The 20,673-nt window shown below is 40.9% G+C and overlaps 1 protein-coding gene across 18 annotated transcripts in view; it reads right to left on the bottom strand.

Annotated features, from left to right (window-relative positions):
- Window positions 1-20,673, bottom strand: part of Kidins220 (kinase D interacting substrate 220) — a 91,003-nt gene that overhangs the window by 40,206 nt on the left and 30,124 nt on the right. For all 18 annotated transcript variants that reach the window (XM_021202017.2, XM_029541012.1, XM_029541011.1 and 15 more), the window contains exons 13-22: window positions 20,220-20,384; window positions 19,229-19,408; window positions 18,193-18,358; window positions 15,070-15,221; window positions 14,580-14,869; window positions 13,068-13,208; window positions 12,167-12,410; window positions 11,696-11,784; window positions 9,976-10,120; window positions 6,518-6,680 (exon numbers count right to left, since the gene is read on the bottom strand). In XM_021202017.2, the coding sequence (XP_021057676.1) occupies window positions 6,518-6,680; window positions 9,976-10,120; window positions 11,696-11,784; window positions 12,167-12,410; window positions 13,068-13,208; window positions 14,580-14,869; window positions 15,070-15,221; window positions 18,193-18,358; window positions 19,229-19,408; window positions 20,220-20,384 (1,735 nt within the window). The remainder of the gene's footprint in view (window positions 1-6,517; window positions 6,681-9,975; window positions 10,121-11,695; window positions 11,785-12,166; window positions 12,411-13,067; window positions 13,209-14,579; window positions 14,870-15,069; window positions 15,222-18,192; window positions 18,359-19,228; window positions 19,409-20,219; window positions 20,385-20,673) is intronic.

The raw sequence follows: 20,673 nt of genomic DNA, 5'->3' as shown, positions 1-20,673 counted from the left end.
ATTTAATAAATCATGAATGATGGCAACATCAAAATCTCTAAGAAGTCCTACCATGTCAAGAATATAGACTCTTAGTAAAATTCAAAGCTATACATAAAAAACAACTTAATAGCATGCATGAGATAATGTTTTAAATAGATGTTCCTAGAATCTTTAAGAAAATAAGTATCAGTACAAAAGACATACTCTGTACAACAGGGGGTCGTGCAACTCAAAGGACAGCCACAGATGTAGGGTTTCAAAAGGCTTGCATAAGTCATCCAAGGGATGACAGGTGGAAACGGGAAGAAGGAAACAGGAAGGAGATTGCTAAGCTCTAAGGAGAACTAGGGAGGTTAGATGAAATCAATGAAGCTTTTGAAAGCTTTTGTTGCATATCAGAAATGAATATATGATATATTTGCTAAAATATGACTGAATAACTTAAAAGAGATCAGATAGATCCATAACTATCATTTGGTAATGTCCAAGGTTACTCGGCAAACAGCTTTTTCTGTGAGACAAAAAGTGGCCATCATTCTTAACCTCCTTAAAACCCATTCAATCATTTTAAGAATCCAAGACTATCAAAAGGATGCTACCTCTCACACAAAGTTCTGCTGACCATATCTTCTTGAGAAAATCATTGCTTGAGCAACGTCAAAACAGAAATTTAAAGTATTATCTTCATGAAAACTATTTAAATTGATCTTTTAAAAGCCTCTATCATTGCTTTAAGTGTCTAAAATACCAGAAATAAACTTTTATACTAAAACACTTCAATGATTGTCTAAAATGCTGCACTAAAAGGTAGACAGAAAATCTTTATCCACAGTTTTTATTTAACTTTCTTTCTTCTCACTAAATGTATGTTAACAAAAAACCCTCAAATGATCTAGACAAAAGCTTTTAGCTCAACACATAATTGCAAGAAAATTACAATAATTGTACCAATTAAAATAATCTTGAATGAACAGTATGTCATCTTAATGTTCCAATGGTTTATAGAGGGATCTACTTAATTAGCTGAAATTGCTTTCCAGTGTTAGTATCAAATGTCATTTGTTAAAAGTTGAACAATTTAGAAAATAATTTAACAAAGCAATTTTACCAAACACCAAGAACCAACATTTTCTTTTTCAGCTGAATAAAGCAAGCAGATGTGTCATCAAATTGCTATAAAAATAAATGAGGCTTTTTATGGATTAAAAAAATAAATTTTACTACTAGCGTTAAAAATACTATTTTCCAATTGTTTTTATCAAATCAGATTTCTTTAATAAAACAAATGAATATCAATTATATACTGCTGCTTTTTGTCAGCTGTAAATAAAACTTTTTATTATTCAAATGACAAGCACCAAAGAACTCAGCTATGGGTAAGTGCAAACAGACATCTAAATTGCTAAAGTAAAAGATGGGTTCTCAATAAGCTGAGCAAACTGTCTTCCTACAGTTGTTCGGTGCAAATTATTTTATGTATTTTAAGTAAAATCCCTTATGATTTTCAGATTGCTTTCTATACTATCTCTTTCTCTTTGTTGGATAGCTACAAATATTCTCTGTAAGTATTTATAGGCATATAAGGCATAATTAAAAAGAAAAGCATCTCAGAGTCATGCTAAATCAGTCTGTTCTCAGACAGCAAGACCATCAGGGCTGAGGCCTAAAGTAATAGGTTGGCTAAATCACAAAAGAAAGTTGGCATGGTCTCATTTTGCCTCTAATATATATATTATTCCATATTGATGTGATCAAAATAAAATATTCCCCTATGAAAATTCACTATAATTTATATTCATTATGATTAAAAAACCATTTCCCACTCCCCAAATAATTCTTTTTACAATATTCTATTTTTTCATAAAAGGGTACAATAATTGCTATTATCTTTAAACAGCATGCAAGTATTCCTCTCCCCCCTCCCCCAGCTTCACCCAGAGATGGAGTTTCTCTGTAGATCATGTTGGCCTTGAACTCACAGAGATTCATCTGCCTCTGCCTCCGAAGCACTGGGATTAAAAGCATGTGTCACCACATCTCAATTTAAGAATTCTTTCTTGCCAGGCGTGGTGGTGCACACGTTTAATCCCAGCACTTGGGAGGCAGAGGCAGGTGGATTTCTGAGTTCGAGGCCAGCCTGGTCTACAGAGTGAGTAAGAATTCTTTCTTTCTTGCCTACAAGACATATTTCAATTTAAAAATGAAAAAAAATTCAGAACTACCTGTGAGGTTCAGATGGTGAGATCTGTATACAATGCAAACTTTAAATTTCCAGCAAAGCATGAGCAACGCTTTCCGTGCTTCTTGTCTGCCACAATGAAAGCAGTTCTGCTCGCCCAGGCTCTCTTCAACACAGCAGACAGAGAGAGACCTTTGAAAGCATGAGCTAAATATAGGCATTCTCTCCTTAGCTGCAGTCGCCGCACTGAAAGTCTAACACACACAGAGAGTGAGTGTGAGACAAGCAGAGAGACTGCTGTGGCCATCCCTAAGAAGTCTGAGGCCAGGTCTGCAAGGAGAATCTGGAGAAGCTGGGGCTGTAAGCTGGAGAGGCTCCAGGATGCCCTAAGTAGAGCTGCTGGGATATTCCAGGAGGAACACGAGGCACTGGAATGTGGATGGGAACAAGGGCAGTGAGCACTGAACTTCGGGCTGAGGGCTCACCTACTTAACTTAGTTTCGGTGTCACCTATCCGACGCTGGGTTTGCAGACATACAGAATGTAAATGTTACAGGGTCAGGGACACTAAGCACCAATTTTTCAGAAAACCCTAGGAAGACAGACAAAGTATGACAGGGTTGGTGTGAATGCAGGTGGCCCTGCAAGAAAGAATGTAGAGCTAAAGACACAAAAGCAACTAAAGAAGTTAAATATTCCAGCTACCTGGGACATATTTTGAGGGAAGCTGCAGGCAATAAGCCAACAATACCAAGAAAGGCCATGGGGCAACTTTGGCAAAGCTATAGAGACAAGAATCCTACACCTGTTGGCTCTCACATCAAGACAGCAGATGCTCAGATGCCTGAACCAGATCTACAGAATCTAATGTCTGCCCTTCTGGGCTTTGGTTTTGTCCTATCCCCGTGTTCTAAGCCCTTTCCTTGCTTTGGGGAGGGAAATCTTTACTCTGCACCACTGTAATCTGGAAATAGGTCATTTTCTTTTTGATGTTGCAAGGGTTCACAGCTAACAGGTTGTCTCGTGTCTCGCAGGAGATACTGAACTTCAACTACTGAACAATACTAGAACTGTGAAGGTTAAGGACAGATGAATTGAACGCATTTTGCATGATGAGCCAGGCCTTTAAGGGGTGGAAACAGAAGGTAACGGTTTAAAGAGACTTGCTGAATATCAGATTGAGAAGGGCTGGACACATAGAGGCAGCAGCATCCCCTACAGGCTGCAGGTGCAGGCAGAATAAAAAGTGGGAAGAGAAGCAAGCCTGCAAACAGACATTCTCTCTGCCTTCTGGCTGCCATCCCGGGAGCTTCTAGTCCTTTATGCTCTCACAACACAACAAACTACAACCATGAACCAAAATAAATCTTTCTTCCCTAAAAAAAGCATAAGAAATAAAACACCAAGCAATTGTCTCTCACCAAAGAGCAGTAGACTAAAAAGTTTCCTTCTACCCAGAAAATGACTTAGCTGGCTAATTGTTTAAGCCATCTTCCCTTCCCCTTCTTTATTTGTACCAAATATGCATGCTTTACTTTAAATCAGACTATAAGTCCTGAAAGCTCAAGCATTTAGGGGCAAATGATATGGTATGTGTAATTTCCCACAGAGTTTGGAAAAACTATGTTTGTGTTGGTATAGATCTATAAACATAAAGAAAGAACAAGACTCGGAAGACCACGTGGTTGGAACTGACGAAGCAGTGAAGTCAACAGTAACAGATGAGTCTGAGGGAAGGATGGGGATGTGGTATTGTTTGTACTATTCTTATTCTTGCAAAATTGCTTAAATAGAAAAGAAAATTAAACATGTACATACTTCAAGAACATGGCATGCTTTTTATCTCTCCCTCTGTTCACCCAACCAGTCCCTATACCATAAAAGAGCACAGAACAGCATAAGCTCCGGCTCTCAGTGAAAAAAAATTACACTCAGTATATGTTAATGAAGAAATCAACCAGGTCGAACAAAAGAAACGGAAAGAAAGCATCTAAGAACCAAAACACCTACTAATCTTGGCTTCCTAAGGAAAACTAGTTGGGCTGGTGTGGAGTAGCAGTAGAATGTGCTACCACCATGCATAAGACTCTAGGTTCTACCCCTAGGACCACAAAAATAATAAAAGCAACAAGAATAGGTTTCAGGGAGACACATACCCAAACAACAACAGTGCAGAATCCAGCAGAGCTACAGGGACCTGACGACCACTGTCAGACAGACCTGAGTCAGAGACTTGAAATGTCTTTTAAATGTGCTTGATTTTATATTTCTCCTACTTCTATTGCCTAGGGACTTTTATCACTCTTCCCAACCTTGTCATAGATTGTGCAGACACTACACACACTTCTTGAATTGTTGGCCATAGTATAGTGCCTCTGATCCATGGACTCTCAGTCACAGCAGGAAAGGGGCTAGTGTGAAGCCCATTCCACGCCCAACTGAGGACTAGCATGGCTACTCTGTCAAAAAGTGAAGAGACAGAGACAGACCAAGAGAGACAGAGACAGACAGACAGACAGACTGGAGAGGCAGTAACTAACAGCTTATTTAACAAAAAACTCATGTTTTTATAATGGCAAAGACAATTTACAGAAAAAAATAACAGTTATCTGTTTTGTAAATTTGTTACTATTAATAAAAAAATCCACAGGAAACCTCATACAAAACTAACTACAGAAGTTTGCAATGTACCTAAAGAAATAGGAAACAGAAAAATGTCAACATTGCAGTCCTTGTTTCCATTAGAAACTCCAGCCCTTTGACTCCATGACAAACTTCAGTATGTTTCTGGCAGGACCCCTGTCTAGGAAAACATCCATGCCATGTGGACACAATGAAAGGAGTCCTTCCGTCACACACCTGAGTGAGGTTGTGGAGCCTCACTTTAAATCCCGGCTCTATCATACACTGGCCTTTTAGCCAGTGACTTATCTCCACTGGTGTCTGTTTTCTAATGTGAAAAACGAGGATAGCAGTGTCTCTCTCGCGATTGTGAGAATGAAGTTAGCGCTGCAGTGCTTACAATGAGTGCCATATAGATAGATCGGAGCGACCCAGATGAAAATGCCAGCTCTGCTACACGAGACTGCGTGACTTGGGGAGTTAATAATGTTCAGAACCTCAAGCTTCCTCGCTAGGAACTATTCTAAAACTATTCTAAACTGTAATAACCACTCATCTAGGAAATACAATTACCTAACTCCTAACTTAGGACAGACACATTTGCTCAGGAAATAAAGTTCTGTATTTTACAACCAAGGATAAGCCCACTCATAATCTCAAGATACAACAACTTCTAACAGCTCCAAGTCAAGTTCCCACAACACAAGGTCATCCATGTCCCCATCTCATTGGAGCCGCAACAGGGTTAGGCCACTGACACACTTGAGCAGAAGCCTAGAAGAGCTCAGAGCTGTGGGCAGACTCTGGAACAGTCCTCTACAATCCTAAAGCCAGTTAGGAAAAATCAAATGCTAACAACATTCCAAGGGAATAAAAATGATCTGAACTCTTAGAGACTATAATATATAAACTATATTATTATTTTATTTATATTTTAAAACGGTACAAAATTATACTCCATTTTTAAAGTTTACCTAATTTCTACAAGTTATCTTTTTCTTTTTTTTTTCAAGATTTTATTTATTTATTATATGTAAGTACACTGTAGCTGTCTTCAGACACTCCAGAAGAGGGAGTCAGATCTCATTAAGGATGGTTTGAGCCACCATGTGGTTGCTGGGATTTGAACTCTGCACCTTTGGAAGAGCACTCAGGTGCTCTTACCCGCTGAGTCATCTCACCAGCCCAAGTTATCTTTTTCTAAGAAACAGTTTGTTTATTATTTTTTTATTTTTTTTGAGAAAGGCTTTCCTTGTGTAGCCCTGGCCATTCTGGAACTTGCTCTATAGACCAGGCTAGCCCAGAAGTCAGAGCTTCACCTGCTAGGATTAAAGGCACATACCACACCACCATCCAGCTTTAAGAAACAGTTTCTTGGACTAGCAGCTGGACCTTAAAGCTATTGTAAGTGTTCTGGCAAACAAAATCATTTTGGCTTTGTGACTTTATAAAAGCCATAGTAACTCTGACAATTGTACATAGCTGTTAAAAGAGGAAGTACAAATGGAGCTGTAAGCTCACAGGGCAGCAGCTATGCGACGACAGCTCCAGAGCTCACCAAGGAACCCAGGAAGACTGACTGAATTCAGAAGGAGAGACTGTGCACACACTCTGTGTTTTAGTACTCAAAGCAAAGTGAAGAGCAAAGCAGTCAAGTCAAATACCTCTCATAGATGGTCTTAGCGGTCAAGTCAAATACCTCTCATAGATGGTCTTAGCGGTCAAGTCAAATACCTCTCATAGATGGTCTTTAACGTCATCTGATCAGGAAGACCTTCAGTCTCTTCCAGATAGAGTATGAGCCAGGATGTCCGGTATGGCCACTGCTCAGTAAGGTTGATCCAGCTGGCTAGCCTGTCCCAGTTGAAAGTAATCTGATTGGCTCTTAGTAGCCGCCCTTTAATGAATATATAAACATTTAAAAATTAATAACATACTAAGAAAAATGTTTAGCATATAGTCACAAATAATTGATATTTAAAATTTGAAAAATTTGCCATTTGGTTATACTACAGATTTAAATCAAGTATTTATATGGTTTCTAAAATCCAGGTTTTAAAGAGTCAGAGGGCACAGTAACAAACATCAGTAATCCTGGCACAGGGGAGGCTGAAGTAGAATAGGACAAGTCTTGAGGTCAACCTGAGCCACACAGTAAGACTGTCTCAAAAAATAAACCAACAAACAAAATAAAATACAATGGTAGTCCATGCTGACTGCTGAGGACCAAGCATACTGGTCAGTCTTTGTGTTATGGCTTAATTCACTTCCCTTCTTACTTACTGAGACAGATCCTGTTATAATTTATCTAAAACTTGGTGTCTACACATTGAATAAAATTAGCCTGTTCGTAGGGTGTTCTGAGGACTAACTCAGCGCTCCTCAGGGCACGCTCGTTTGAGGACAACTGCACTGGCAAGCTTTCAGAATCAAGACTTCCTTCCAGTGTTTTGACGCCTTCACCTTGACAGGACTACAAAGAGGCTGGGTTCTTAAGTGAGAACAGCAGCAGTTCTATACTGTTACCACCAGGTCAGTCCATACCTGCACCCACATCTACTTGTCTGCCGGGCTCTCACGGGGATCCTGCTGCCCTGCTCTTCACTGTACAGGTGATGACCCCTCATCCAGCTCTTCCCCAGCCTTAGGCCCTCCCTCTGCATCTCACCACTGACCTTCCGGGAAAGTGGGTGTGCTCTGCTGGATGGATGGCAGGATGACCCCTTCATCCCAGTGAGGGATGTTACAAGCATTTGCCAACTACGGGCTTACCATGAATACTAACTGTGGTAAAACCCAGAACAGAACAGATGATACAGTCACAGCCTTCCTCAGAAGCATTCACTCAGCAAAACAGATGATAAATCCAGCAAACAAATGACAACCTATGAAATAACTAGGTGAACATTTAACTAAATGTGTCTTGTGGGGGAGCAACAAAAATGAAAGGCTAAGCACTAAGATAAGTTTGACAATATCCTTCTTGTAGAAGGCTGAGTTTTTGGTTTTTAAAACATAGGGCCCCATGTAGCCTGTTGGCTCCGACTTCCTGATTCTCCTGTCTCCACTTCCAGACTGCTAGGACTACAGATGTAAACCTCCACATCCAACTCACTAAGTTGCCCAGGCTGGCCATGGACTTGAGATCCTCCTGCCTTAGCCATGTGAGTAGCTTACATTTTGAGTCTGTGCCACCAGGCCTGGCTAGCATCAATTATTTAAAGGTATCACTCAGGTCTCTTTGGAGTACCTGAAGATGTCTCAACACTCTAAATTCCTTGCTGTGGGTTCTGGAGCCCTAAGGCCTCAGATGAGCTGCAGCTCTCTGACACCACTTCACGCCGCTCTGCTCCCCCACTCTACCCAGGCTGGCACTCTAGCTGTTCTTGGAATCCAGCTCCCAGCCTCTGCAGTTGCTGCTCCTTTTCCTCAGAATGCTTCTCTCAAGAGCATGTGAAGCGTGGTTCTAATTTCACTCAGGTCTCTTACTCATTCACAATCTATTCCAGATGCTGAAGTGGGTACTGCGGTTAAGCAGATCAGACAAAGACCCTTGCATGAGGACCTCCCCTTCCAGAGACAGACAGACAAAGACAGTGTGTGTCAGAAGACAGTCGTTCTATGGAGTAGGAGGAAACATGGAAGGAGGCGGCAGAATCATCTCATTTGAGATGCAGGAAAAGCTCACAGGTAAGCTAACACGCAAAGAATTGAGAAAACCCACTGCTCAGAATCATGACAGGCCATGTTAATGAAAACTGGTCAAGATACAAAGTTGAGCTCCAAGAACTGCAGTCACAAGCAGCCTAATGTTAAAGGGCAAGAGGACACAATGTGTTAACTAGCAACAGTTAGGAGGGAAACCATTGCTACAGCTGCTTGTGGCGTCCAGATAAGGATGGGGCCCTGGCCCTGCACGCTCCCTATAGGAGCCACTGGGGAACTTTAAGTGTGGTCTCCTCGCTGAAGCCCTGAGAATGGTCTTGGGAAGTCTGGGAGGCCTGGAGGGGGAACAGCATGGGAGAGGGCAGTGTGCTCTACCAAGGAACTTTATTGAGAGCAGAAGCAGGGCCAAGGCAGGGGCAGAGCCAGGAGGGGCAGAGCCAGGAGAAGTTCCAGGGAGAGGGAGGTAGCTTGAGTGGGAGGGGTGCTCTCTTACTTCCTGTTAAATTTCTACCATGTCCAGACCAACTCTTGGCATAAGGAGGATGATAAGACATATTGTCAAGTAAGTATGTCAGTGTTAGCGGTAATATCAGGAAACAGTTCCTCTGTCAAACCAGCATGGGAAGGTTGAGGTTGAAGTCTCATTTAAAGAGATTTATAACTATAAAAGTTATCTTAGGTATGACCCCACCTATAATACAGTTTATGTCAGGAACCCTAAACTTAGTATAAAATGCAATGCCAGTTGACAGCGTCAACACTAGGAAACACCAGAAGGTACCAAGCAATACCATGCAAGGAAAGAAACACATTCTATAAGTTAAAATATAAGTGTGTCTATGACTGCTCTAGTGCTAATTAGTCTAAACACACAGAAGAGCAGCATCCACACAAAGAATTCAGTCATGGCAATAAGCTCATTTTGGGGGGAATGGGGCAGGCTTGGGAGGTTTGAGACAGGGTTTCTCTGTGTAGCTCTGGCTGACCTAGAATTCACTCTGTAGACCAAGCTTGCCTTGAACCTGATCAAAGATATGCCTGCCTCTGCCTCCAGAGTATTGAGATTAAAGATGTGGGCCACCACTGCCTGGCTAATAGTCTCCATTGTATTATAAACATTTTTATTCAAATTACCATAGAAAAACTGAAATAACGTAGCAGTATATAAAAATCTGAATTTCAGCACAAATATTAATTGTGCTCAGTTATATAAACTACATAAATTTAGCCTAAATATAAAGCAAAATAATTTTAAAATCATGAACTTTTAAGATAAATTTCCAAGTGATATCAGATTGTCAAGTACTATTACAAAAAAGTTACTACTATCATCTACCACTACCAACAAAGCTCACACTCAAAGTGCTCTTTTAACGTTAAGGCTTAGAGTGAATCTGGGGGTGCAACTCAATAGCACAACATTCACAGAACTTCCACAATCCCTGAGTTCAATGCCTACTATCTCAAAACAATATAAACAAAATAAAACTTATTATCTTTCACAGAATATGAAAAACATAAGTCACCTGTGACAGAAACAATATTGAGTAACCGTCTCATGGTTTGAGGACTGATGTCACTGAACCAATCCTCAGTAACCAGCAGCTTTGTGAGATCAAAGGACATCTGCCTCGTGATGGTTCTCTGCACCTGTCTTCTGCGGTAAGTATCCTGTAACAACAGCACCAGTGAGAAACACACTTCCTTGAGAGTTAACATGCACGCTTATGGTAAGACCAACAAAACAGACTGTAGAGCCAACTCAGTGGGCAAGAAAGGCAGAAGTCACACGATTAACCAAAGAGAAAGGTCACAGGCTAGTCAAGTACAGTCACTTCTGAGGCAGACACTTTCCAGAGCAGTCACTCAGTAGAGCTGGCAGGCAGGCATGCCATGTACACCGACAGCTGTACAGTTAGGGAAAATTCAATGTCTCAGGTAAGTGCACAGAACTCCGTAAAGAGAATCACAGTCAAGCTCCATGAAGCCTCTATACTAGGGAACCATAAAACAATAAAGCAGATAAGGTCCTTCATGGTTCTAGGGATTCAGCATCTCTATTTTTAGGTTGTTTTAAAGTGTTACACGATTTTATCCCAGGCACAGCCACTCTTAACTCTCCTGGCATTTCCTCAAAGAGTTGAAGGCACTCTGTAGAGTGGGCTGGAGTGGATAAGGAATCCCATTCCTAAGAGAAGAACAAACACAACAGAGGCATATTCTCCCGGGGCCTGAAGCATGGCAAAGGTAGGTGAAACCATAGGTCCCCAAGAACCGGGACTGCCAAGAGAGAAATCCAAAATGCAGAATCACACACTCCCCTGACTTTGGCTATATCATTTGTCATTCATATTATCTCTGAATTCATATCCTGTAAAGCATGTGGGCACAAAGCCAAAGACACAAGGTTTAAAAAGTAATGTCCAGCCAGGTGGTGGTGGCGCATGCCTTTAATCCCAGAACTTGGGAGGCAGAGGCAGGCGGATTTCTGAGTTTGAGGCCAGCCTGGTCTACAAAGTGAATTCCAGGACAGCCAGGGCTATCCAGAGAAACCCTGTCTCAAAAAAAAAAAAAAAGTAATGCCCAAATGATAGCAAACAAGAAAACAGGCAATGCCAGTATGAGACCATGTCAGCCATCCGTAAGTGAAATTATCATCAAAGCTCCCCTGCCTGTGAACATCTTCCCACTTTACAAGCCTAGACAAATACACCTGGTTTTGTTCTACAAATAAGATGGGTGGACAGAGAGACTGAAGCACTGAACCAGAAACCCAGGGAGACTGAGAAGGGCCCTGAATCACACATGGGCGTGGAGACTACAATCCAGACCTTGTGAATGTTGGGCAAGGAGAAAGAACCCAACGATAAAAAAGTAGGGACAGCACCTGCTCAGGAACAAATGTGAGGCAACGATCATTTGCTGGCTAGGAAATCTTACTACTCGAAGTGCAGAGTCAGCACCTGATCTGGGAAGATGCTGCGGGGGTGGGGGGCTCCTCCCAGATGAAGGTCTTTACCCTCCAGGCAGCTCTGAGGCAGCTGGCACTGATCTCAAGAGCTTAACGTCATGTTTATAGAAGAACGCTAGGTGTCACTAACTTCATTTTATTTGAATGACTGCTAAAAAAATAAAAAGCAGAGTAGCTAAGTGGCAGAAGACTTACCTAGCATGGGAAAGGCTTTGGGCTCAACCCCAACACTCTATGGAAAGTTCAATCATTAAGTAGCAGGAATGGTACCTTACCCTTCTGTTGAGGGCTGTTTTGCTACCAAGCTTTGTCATCTCCCCAAGGCTGTTCTGTGAAACTCTCCTGTCAGCATCCTCCTGTATTCCTGGAAGAAAGCATTGAGACCGCATTGTGGTGGTTAAAATGAGTTTCTCCCAGAGCCTCGGGTGTCTGAACACTGGTCCCCACTTGATGCTGTTGTTTGGGAGGTTTAAGGGTGAAGCTTGCTGCAGGAAGTGTGTCCCTGAAGATGCATTTTGAGAGTTTGAAGATGCATGCCATTGTGTTTGCTCTCTGTTTCCTGCTTGCAGTGTAATGGGAATTCTCGGCTTGCTACTCCAGCCACCATGCCTTCCACCATGCCTACCCACTGCCACACTTCCTCACCATGACAGTGCTGGACTCTTATCCCTCTGGAACATAGCTAAATAAACCCTTCCTTCTACAAGCTGCCTTCCAGCTTGAGCACTCTAGGGCTTGATACTCACCTATGGCATCTGAGCACGAAATGTCCCCATTTGTTGCTGAAGTTACAAGAAATTTTCTTGCATTGCTAAGCCCACGACTGTTTAGGAAAACTGGTAAATGAACTATATTGCGCATATAGTCATGTCCATTTATATTTGAATCACGAAGCACACTATTCAGGTTCTGGTTGATGGCCTTTATAATAATATGTGGATCACTTGCAAAAATGGCAATAAAAGGGCCCTTTGAAAACAGAACTCGGACCTGTGGTAGAAGAAAGTTATGGATGTGACACAAATTTTTAAATTATACAAAAATATTTTTAAAATCTGTACTATCCTTTGATGCTATATCTTTTAATATCATTCATTTTTTCATCAAAATGTATTGTCTATATAAACAACTTTTATAGATGGCTCAGTCTTAGATTGCTATCATCTACCAGTGACACAACCAACAAAGGGAACAGCTAATGTGGGTTCCTCCTCAGTAAGATCAACACGTGGCAATTTCCTGTGAGCACATGTGAGTTCTGTATACTCAGTTAACCACTGTTGTTTATAACAAACCTTGGATTACCAGTACTCTGCTTTAACATAGCACTACAAATTCTACGGGTTCCTCTGTCCTCTCAGAGTACAAACACGACTGTCTGCACAGCTGAGCCACATTTGTCATTCAGAGATGCTCTATGTGAGTTTTTGCTGTGTTTTTTTCCTAAAGTGCCATCAGGCTGAAATGATTTAAGTGTTCTTGATCAAACATTAACTTTTGCTATAATTCTGAATTTTAAAACATAGTTCACTAGAGAAAGCGGTGTTTCTTAAATAAGCAGCACAGTTTTCATCTCACTAAGAGACTTTGTGAAGTCATGCATCCTACATGGCCACAGTGACAAGTCTGGAGACAGCTGAAACGTACAGTGTCAAGCATCTGAAGCACTTTATCTTGCTCACAGGCATCCAGGCCGTCGATGATAACCACCAGCCTCGTCTGATTTTGCGTGAAGCTGTCGATGGTTTTCGCCATCCTGGCCATCAGCTCCACCTCACACTTCAGGACCTGCACAAAGCACAGAAGACACAAGAAGGGAAGGCACATCCCTTTAGACACACAAGAGAAACCCATCCAGTGGGAGGGAAAGAAATCCCATCAGGGTTTCTTGCTGCTGGCAGTGGTTGCATTTAAACCTGTTGTAGGGTTTCAGATACGGACTGATAGCACTTGATTCTCAGGATGTCATCAAGGGATGCTATGACAGAAATTTACAGAGTACAGAAGAGGTTGAGAGACTTACTTGCCAAAACTAAAGACTCTGAATGACAAAACCTTGGACTGGAATTCCACCCAAACACCTACTGATGCTGCAGTACTCTTGGCTCCTTGATAGCATCTAGTTTTTAACAAAGTTAAATATACTCATGCTATATGGCTTAGTAATTATAATTCTTGTTATTTACTCCAAGAAGCTAAAAACTTACATCCACACAAAAACCTGAGCACAGATACTTGTAGCAATTTTATTTATAACTACTAAAATTTAAATCAACAAGATATACTTCTGTGGGTAACTGAATAAACGTACACGCTTCTTCCAGGCAACAATATTATTCAGGCCTAAAAAGCAATGCAATTTTAAGCTACAAAAGGGATGAAAGAAGCCAATATGAAAGGGCTACATGCTACATGGTTGCAACTACATGACACCATGGGAAAGACACAGATACTGAGATAGTGAACTCATCAGGGTTTGACTGAAGTTGGGAGAGACAGAGGCTGAACAGAAGAGGCAGGCACTTTCATGGCAGTAAACATACTATAATCTTGGGTATGTTATCAAGCATTTGTGCAAACCCAAAAAATACACAGCACTAAGATGGAACCTAATGTAAACTGTGGACACTGAGTCTGACTATGACGGACCAAGGCAGGTCCATCAACTGAACAAATGTAGCACTCTTTTGACAGGTATTGATAACAGAGGCTGTGCACAAGATACATGGGGTAGTTGGAGAGATGGCTCAGTGCTTAAGAGCACTAACTGCTCTTGCAGAGGTCCTGAGTGTGAACCCCAGCAACCACATGGTAGCTCACAACCATCTGTAATGAGATCTGATGCCCTCTTCTGGTCTGTCGGAAGACAGCTACAGTGTACTTACATATAATAAATATTTTTTTTTAATTAAAAAAAAAAGATACATGGGGTATATATAGAGTTTCCTAGAAGCCTAACTAATGAAACTAAATTAAATGCAATAGACTTGGAGTCGTAGGGTACTTGCCTAGTATGCACGAGTCTGAGGTTCAGTCCCTACTGTTGAGCAAATAAAAACAAAACAACCACAAAACCCTCAAACGTAACTCTTTAACATTTCGAGAGCATGCCCGAGTCAGCAGCGTATTCCCACTGGCTTTCTGGTGGTAAGTGCTTACCTTCATGAATCCTTCACTTTTCAGCTTATGTAATTTGGAGGCAGCACTATGGAGGCGTTTTCTCTGAGAATTCAGGAGAGAGTCCAGCACTTGCCACCATGTTCGACAGTTCAGCACCAAGGCCAACCCCACGACAGATGCAATGGATATGAGGATAGCATTCACTGTCAGATGTTTTGGGTCAACTCGGAATATAGCCAAAAGAGTAATTCCAGCAATAATGCAGCCAACAATAAAAAGAAAGATGATAAAAGATGGGAGACAGCATGTTTTTTTCCATTTCTTTTTACCTGTAATAGAATAAATCGTTAAATATTAACAATTATTACCATATCATGTACTCAGAATATTGTAATCTTTTTGGTCAAGAGCATATGATGACTCTAAGGTTCAATTCATGGTCTCGTGAAAATAAATGAATATTTATTCCCTTCCCCACCACTAGAAACACTCCAAGAAGGAAGGAAGAGGGGGAGGGAAGTAATCCTACCCTGAGTATCTTCAGTCTTGAATACTCGAAAAAGCCGGGTAGCCAAAAAGCCGAATTCTCTCTCACAAGCATCTGAGAGGGTCGCGATCATTTCAGCCAAGGAAGTCTCTCCTCCGACACTGGAGAGTCTATTGTAATCTGTAAACAGAAACCTTGGGTGGGGGAAGACCAAGCTGGGTGTTACTCGGCTACTGAATGCAGCGTTTCTAGCATACACATGCCATCTCTATCAGTTATTCTACTTTTTTCTAAAGACAGTACCTGTTTCTTCCTTTAAAAATTATTTTAATTTTAAGTCTATGCACCACATGTATCCCTGGTACCCACAGAAGACAGAAGTCTGATCCCTTAGAAGTGGACGTACAGATGGCTGTGAGCCACCATGTGGGTGCTAGGAATCACACCTAGATTCCCCATAAGAGAAGTCTGTGCTCTTAACCACTGAGCCATCTCTCCAGCCCCCATTTATTCTATATTTTTGATGTTCTTTTCAAAAAGTTGCTTTTAAAATTCTAAGGGAGGGGAGCAAATATATGATTAATCATCTTCTTGGCTGAGCATGTTAGACTTTCTCTTAGTAGAGATAAGAGCATGTTCAATGTGCGTGACTGGCCAACGGGAAAGGACAGAGTGATGGCAGAGCCCGGCCTCGGTGAGAACAGAGGCAAAAGAGAAAGAGCTCTAATACCAGCCGAGGCAGTCAGGGCAGGAGCGTCTTCACAACAGACAGTAACTCCAAACCCAGAAATATCATTTAGAAGCAAGGTTTCTGCTGGAGGGATGGCTCAATGGTTACACCAGCTGCTCTTCCAGAGGACCAAGGTTTAGTCCCCAGCACCCACATGGCCATTCATAGCTGTCTGCAACTCCAAGTCCAGAGATCTGACATCCTCTTCTGAACTCAGTATACACTGAATACACATGGTGCACAGCCATACATGAGGCAAAACATACACACACAAAATAAAAATAAATAAATCCTAAAAGTAATAAAATTTTACACACACACAAAATAAAAATAAATAAATCCTAAAAATAATAAAATTAAATAAACTTTTCAATGTTTTATTTTATTTATAGTTTTAACATATACCAGGTTTTTAGAAATAATTATAAAATATTCTTTTCAGAGTTATTCTTCAAAAAAATTGATTTTCTGACATCTTCAGTCTCAGAATTACTTATTTCTGCATTAATTCATTCTTTTTCTTCCATGTCTAAACTAAATTCTCACTTTAACCCCAGAGATAAAACATGTTTCAAGATTACAGTCTGGAATGACACTCTACTATAGATTGTGGTCTTGACAAGATTACAGTCTAGAATGACACTGTCTGATACTATGTTGCTTTTTCAGTTTCAAAACTCCCATCTTGTTCATTTAAACCTTTAATTTTCTGTAAAAATTCCCTCGATTGTATTATCCTATATTGTATGCTTTATCTCTTGTAAAAAATATTTACTTCATGATTAGTGTATGTATGTGTGTGTGTGTGTGTGTGTGTGTGTGCGTATGCACACATTGTATGGATCCCCGTGGAGCACAGACAAAGGTTTCAGATCCCCTGACGCTAGAGTTACAAGTGGTCATGAGTCACCCATTGTAGGTACTGAAACCAAACCAGAGTCCTCTGCAAAGGCAGCAAGCACGTCTAACCATTGAGCCACATCTCCAACCTCAAACACTTTCCTCTAAAACTTCTCAGCTTTAAATCTTTTTAATATTTAAATTTCCATGCTGATTGCAATGGTCCCTCAGTATTCATAGGTAGCTGGTTGTAGGATTAGCCCAAGTCTCTCATACAAAATAAAAAGTGCACATATTGCAATCTACTTTAAACCATCTCTGGATTCTGTATGATATCTAATGCAATAAACATTCTGCATTCAGTAAACAGTAAATATCAGTAAACAAATGTTGTACTGTATTGTTTAGTGCATGGTATCAAGTAGAAGTCTATACATTTTAATTCAGGTATAATTTTTTTAAGTATTTATAATTTATAGTGGTTGCATCTGGAGATGTAGAACCAGGAGTAAAAAACAGCCAGCTGTATTTGAAATTTTTTTCCTAAGTTTTTAAAGGGTTGTTTAAAAAAAAAAAAGATTTATTTATTATTTATTTTATGTATACGAATGTTCTATTTGCATGTACACCTGCATGCCAGGAGAGGGCATCGGATCCCATTACAGATGGTTGCAAGTCACCATGTGATTGCCAGGAATTGAGCTCAGGACTGCTAGAAGAGCAGCCAGTGGTCTTAACTGCTGAGCCATCTCTCCAGCTTGTATTTGTAATTTTTTAACCTTTTATTTATTTTTCTCACCTATATTCCTAGCACAGTTTTGATGGTTAGAATGACTTATGTTCATTAGAAATTATGCATATTTTATCTTATTATAATTTAAAACTTCATAATCCTTTAACAGATTTTTAATTCTTTTTCCCAACCCATATGGAAGCTTTTTGCTCTAAATTTTCTAGCTTAAAAAAACAAAAACAAAAAACCCTTTCGTCTATCTAGAATCTTACACCTTTCTTTATTCCTTTATTCGACCTCTTTCTCACAATTTCCTGTTTGAGACGCTCAATAATTCTAGAGACGCATGTCTACTTGCAGAGATGAGGCAAGAGCAGCTCAGTGAGAACAGGGTTTCCAGCTGTTACTGTTCCTGCAAGGAGAAGCAAGGCCTTCACGCCAGACCTCAGTCTGCCAGGACTCTACCCTGAAGGCCAATACTCCTTCCGAAGTATCAGAAAGGACGGTAATAGAGGTGAGGTGTGGCCCCATCATGGAGAGCGACTCAGTGAACCCTGGTTTAAACCTTGGCACTGCTCCCAGAAAAGCCCTAAGTATGTAACAGATACAAGGAAGAGGGAGAGATTTCGGGACAAATAAAATACCATAAAAATGAGCAGATTTCATCCTGTGGAAAACTGACCTCATGCATAGCAAGAGGATATACTATGAAGTGTTTCTCAAAGATATTGGGACATACTTTTGTTTTGTTCAACTAAAAGACTAAGGTAGCAATATTTTTTGGAATATGACGACCTATAAAATTCTTTAAACTCTTTTGTTACCCTTATTAAAGATTCCTTCTGTCAAAGGACCAACTCACCTCACAGGCAAAGCCTTTGTAGTTTGCTCTGGTAGTTCAGGTGGGTTCACAAACATCAGTTTGAAGAGGAGCTCCAGGTACCCAATGTGCCTTGCCAGTCTGGTACTGAGAGCCCAGGCCCAGTTCCAACTCTCTCCTTCCTGCCGTCCACCAAAGTAAATGACGACTGAAATTTACAGTTTGAATTAGTTAGGCAGCTTGTTTTCTCTATAGTCAAGTAGCAAGTAAAGGAGAACTAACCCTATAGAACTGTTTATGGACCATACTAATTCTTAAATACTCATTGAAGAATCCCTCAAGTGATCTTCTCAACATACAGAAGGCGTGTGAAACCAGAAACTAAAAGCTGGCATTGGAATCATGGGAAAAAGCAAAGTCTCGCGAGTCTAGTTGGTAGTTCAGATGCAAAGGAGCTGGGTTTTGTCATGTTTGCAACTGCTACGGTTACTACTTCCGTCAATAATGAATCTATTTCCTTTCTTCCAACTGAAGAGCCCAAAACAGACTGTTTGCTTTCCTAGCTTGCTTTCGAAAAGCTAAAAATCATAGTAAGGATCAAACTGTCCAGGAGCTGGCCAGTAACAGCCACGGGGCCTTCCTTCAGCAAGGTCCACTGAAGTGCGGTGATGGTATGGAGGGTCATCACCACGTAACAGATACTGTGTAAGTTAGGTATGAGCAAGTAAATGGACTGCCGCTTAAAGTCACTCCAGCCAAGCCGGGCGTGGTGGCACACTCCTTTAATCCCAGCACTTGGGAGGCAGAGGCAGGTGGATTTCTGAGTTCAAGGCCAGCCTGGTCTACAAAGTGAGTTCCAGGACAGCCAGGGCTACACAGAGAAACCCTGTCTCGGAAAACCAAAAAAAAAAAGTCACTCCAGCCAGGGATGTACACGGTTACTCTAAACCAACCAAGTAGCAAAAAGATCAATTTCTTTCAGCCAATTATAAAAATCAAGTAGGTTTTTAAGATGTTTTAAGTAACACTCAATGTTTTTCTCCATTTTTAAAAGATTAAAAAAAAAAAAAAGACTTACTGAAGAATATATATAAGAGAGCCAGGAAACTCAATGAAACCGCTATGGCAAGGTTTGTATCAACTGTAAAAGCAAACACCAGGCCGAGCCCCCCACACAGCAGCAGGGTGAGGAACACGATGAGCCATGAGAACTGGAAAAGGGGCTCAATCTGCTGTCCTGCAAACGTCTTCATTTCATCTGAAAGGAAGATCAATGTCAAGTTTTATGTGTCACACTTAGATATAACTTTTAACTCACTCTTTAACTTTCCTGTTTTAACATAAACTTGTGCTGGGCACTTAACAAGTTCCTTAGATAATCCTGCTGCTGCTTAATCATTGAAACTAGTATTTTCTTTTAATCAGTTTGAGCGTCCTGCTGCCCCACTGCACACCTACCCCTGTCCATCCCCACAGTCCTGCTTCATACTGAAATGCATAAAACTCTTTTTTCTCCATTACTCTCATCTGCTGAGGTTTTTCTGATCTTGGCTTGTATGGTTTGTACTAAATGAAATATTGTTCCCATAAGCAAAGGCAGAAATTGTACTCTCTCCAAACATCAGTACCGCTCTTATATCCCCTCATCCCCACTGAGGTTCACAAAGGTGCATGAACCTAACAAGAACCACGCGGTCATCGTTTCTACAAAGCTTGAGGTCATTTTTTATTTGCTATACTGAAGCCTGTCCTTGAAGAGCAGGAATGCCTTCTAGCCAAAAAGGCCTGGTTTATTAACAATGCACTTAAGTTCTGACTGCAGCACAGAGCTCACTGGAAGATCTGCAAATTGACAAGTGTGCAAAGAATCTATGAAATGCACTACCAAGGGCTGTACTCGATACTGGCCCACAACTGGACCTGATTTAGAAAGAAAACTCATGAAGGATCGGCTAGAAGGAGAGAAAAGCCAACCACCACAGCATATGGACAAGACAGCTACTCACAGAGCTTTACTGCACAACAAGTTGCTGTAAAGCATATCTAGACTTCCCAAAACATGCCTTTACCTTCTAGTTTCTTGAGTAAGAAGGACTTCCCACTTCCCCACTGTGCATACAAGCCCACACAGATGGGTGGCTGCATGGTGGGCTCACTAAGAATATCTGCCAGGGCGCTGCTATACAAATCGTAACCAAGCATGTCACCGTCCGTTTCCGTAGGAGACAAGTGTCCTGTAATTAGAAGCATACCACATCCTTATATTAAACTTTGGTATCACTGTATACTGGGACAGGGAATGGGGGTTGGGCAACCTTATCTTGAGCATTTAAACCTGCATAAAAACAGCTTCAGAGATTCTTACACAAATACTATATTTTGAGGAACATAATACATCTATTATAATATATTTATTAGTTAATGATAAGATACATCATCTTGAAGTACAGCAAAGAAAAACCGTGCTGACAAATGATGCTTTCTTCTCTATCACTCATCACATAGTCTATGTCTGGGGACACA

Source organism: Mus pahari, chromosome 7, assembly GCF_900095145.1.
Source record: "Mus pahari chromosome 7, PAHARI_EIJ_v1.1, whole genome shotgun sequence".
Taxonomy (NCBI): Eukaryota; Metazoa; Chordata; class Mammalia; order Rodentia; family Muridae; genus Mus; species Mus pahari.
This window is presented reverse-complemented; position numbering and strand designations above follow the sequence as displayed.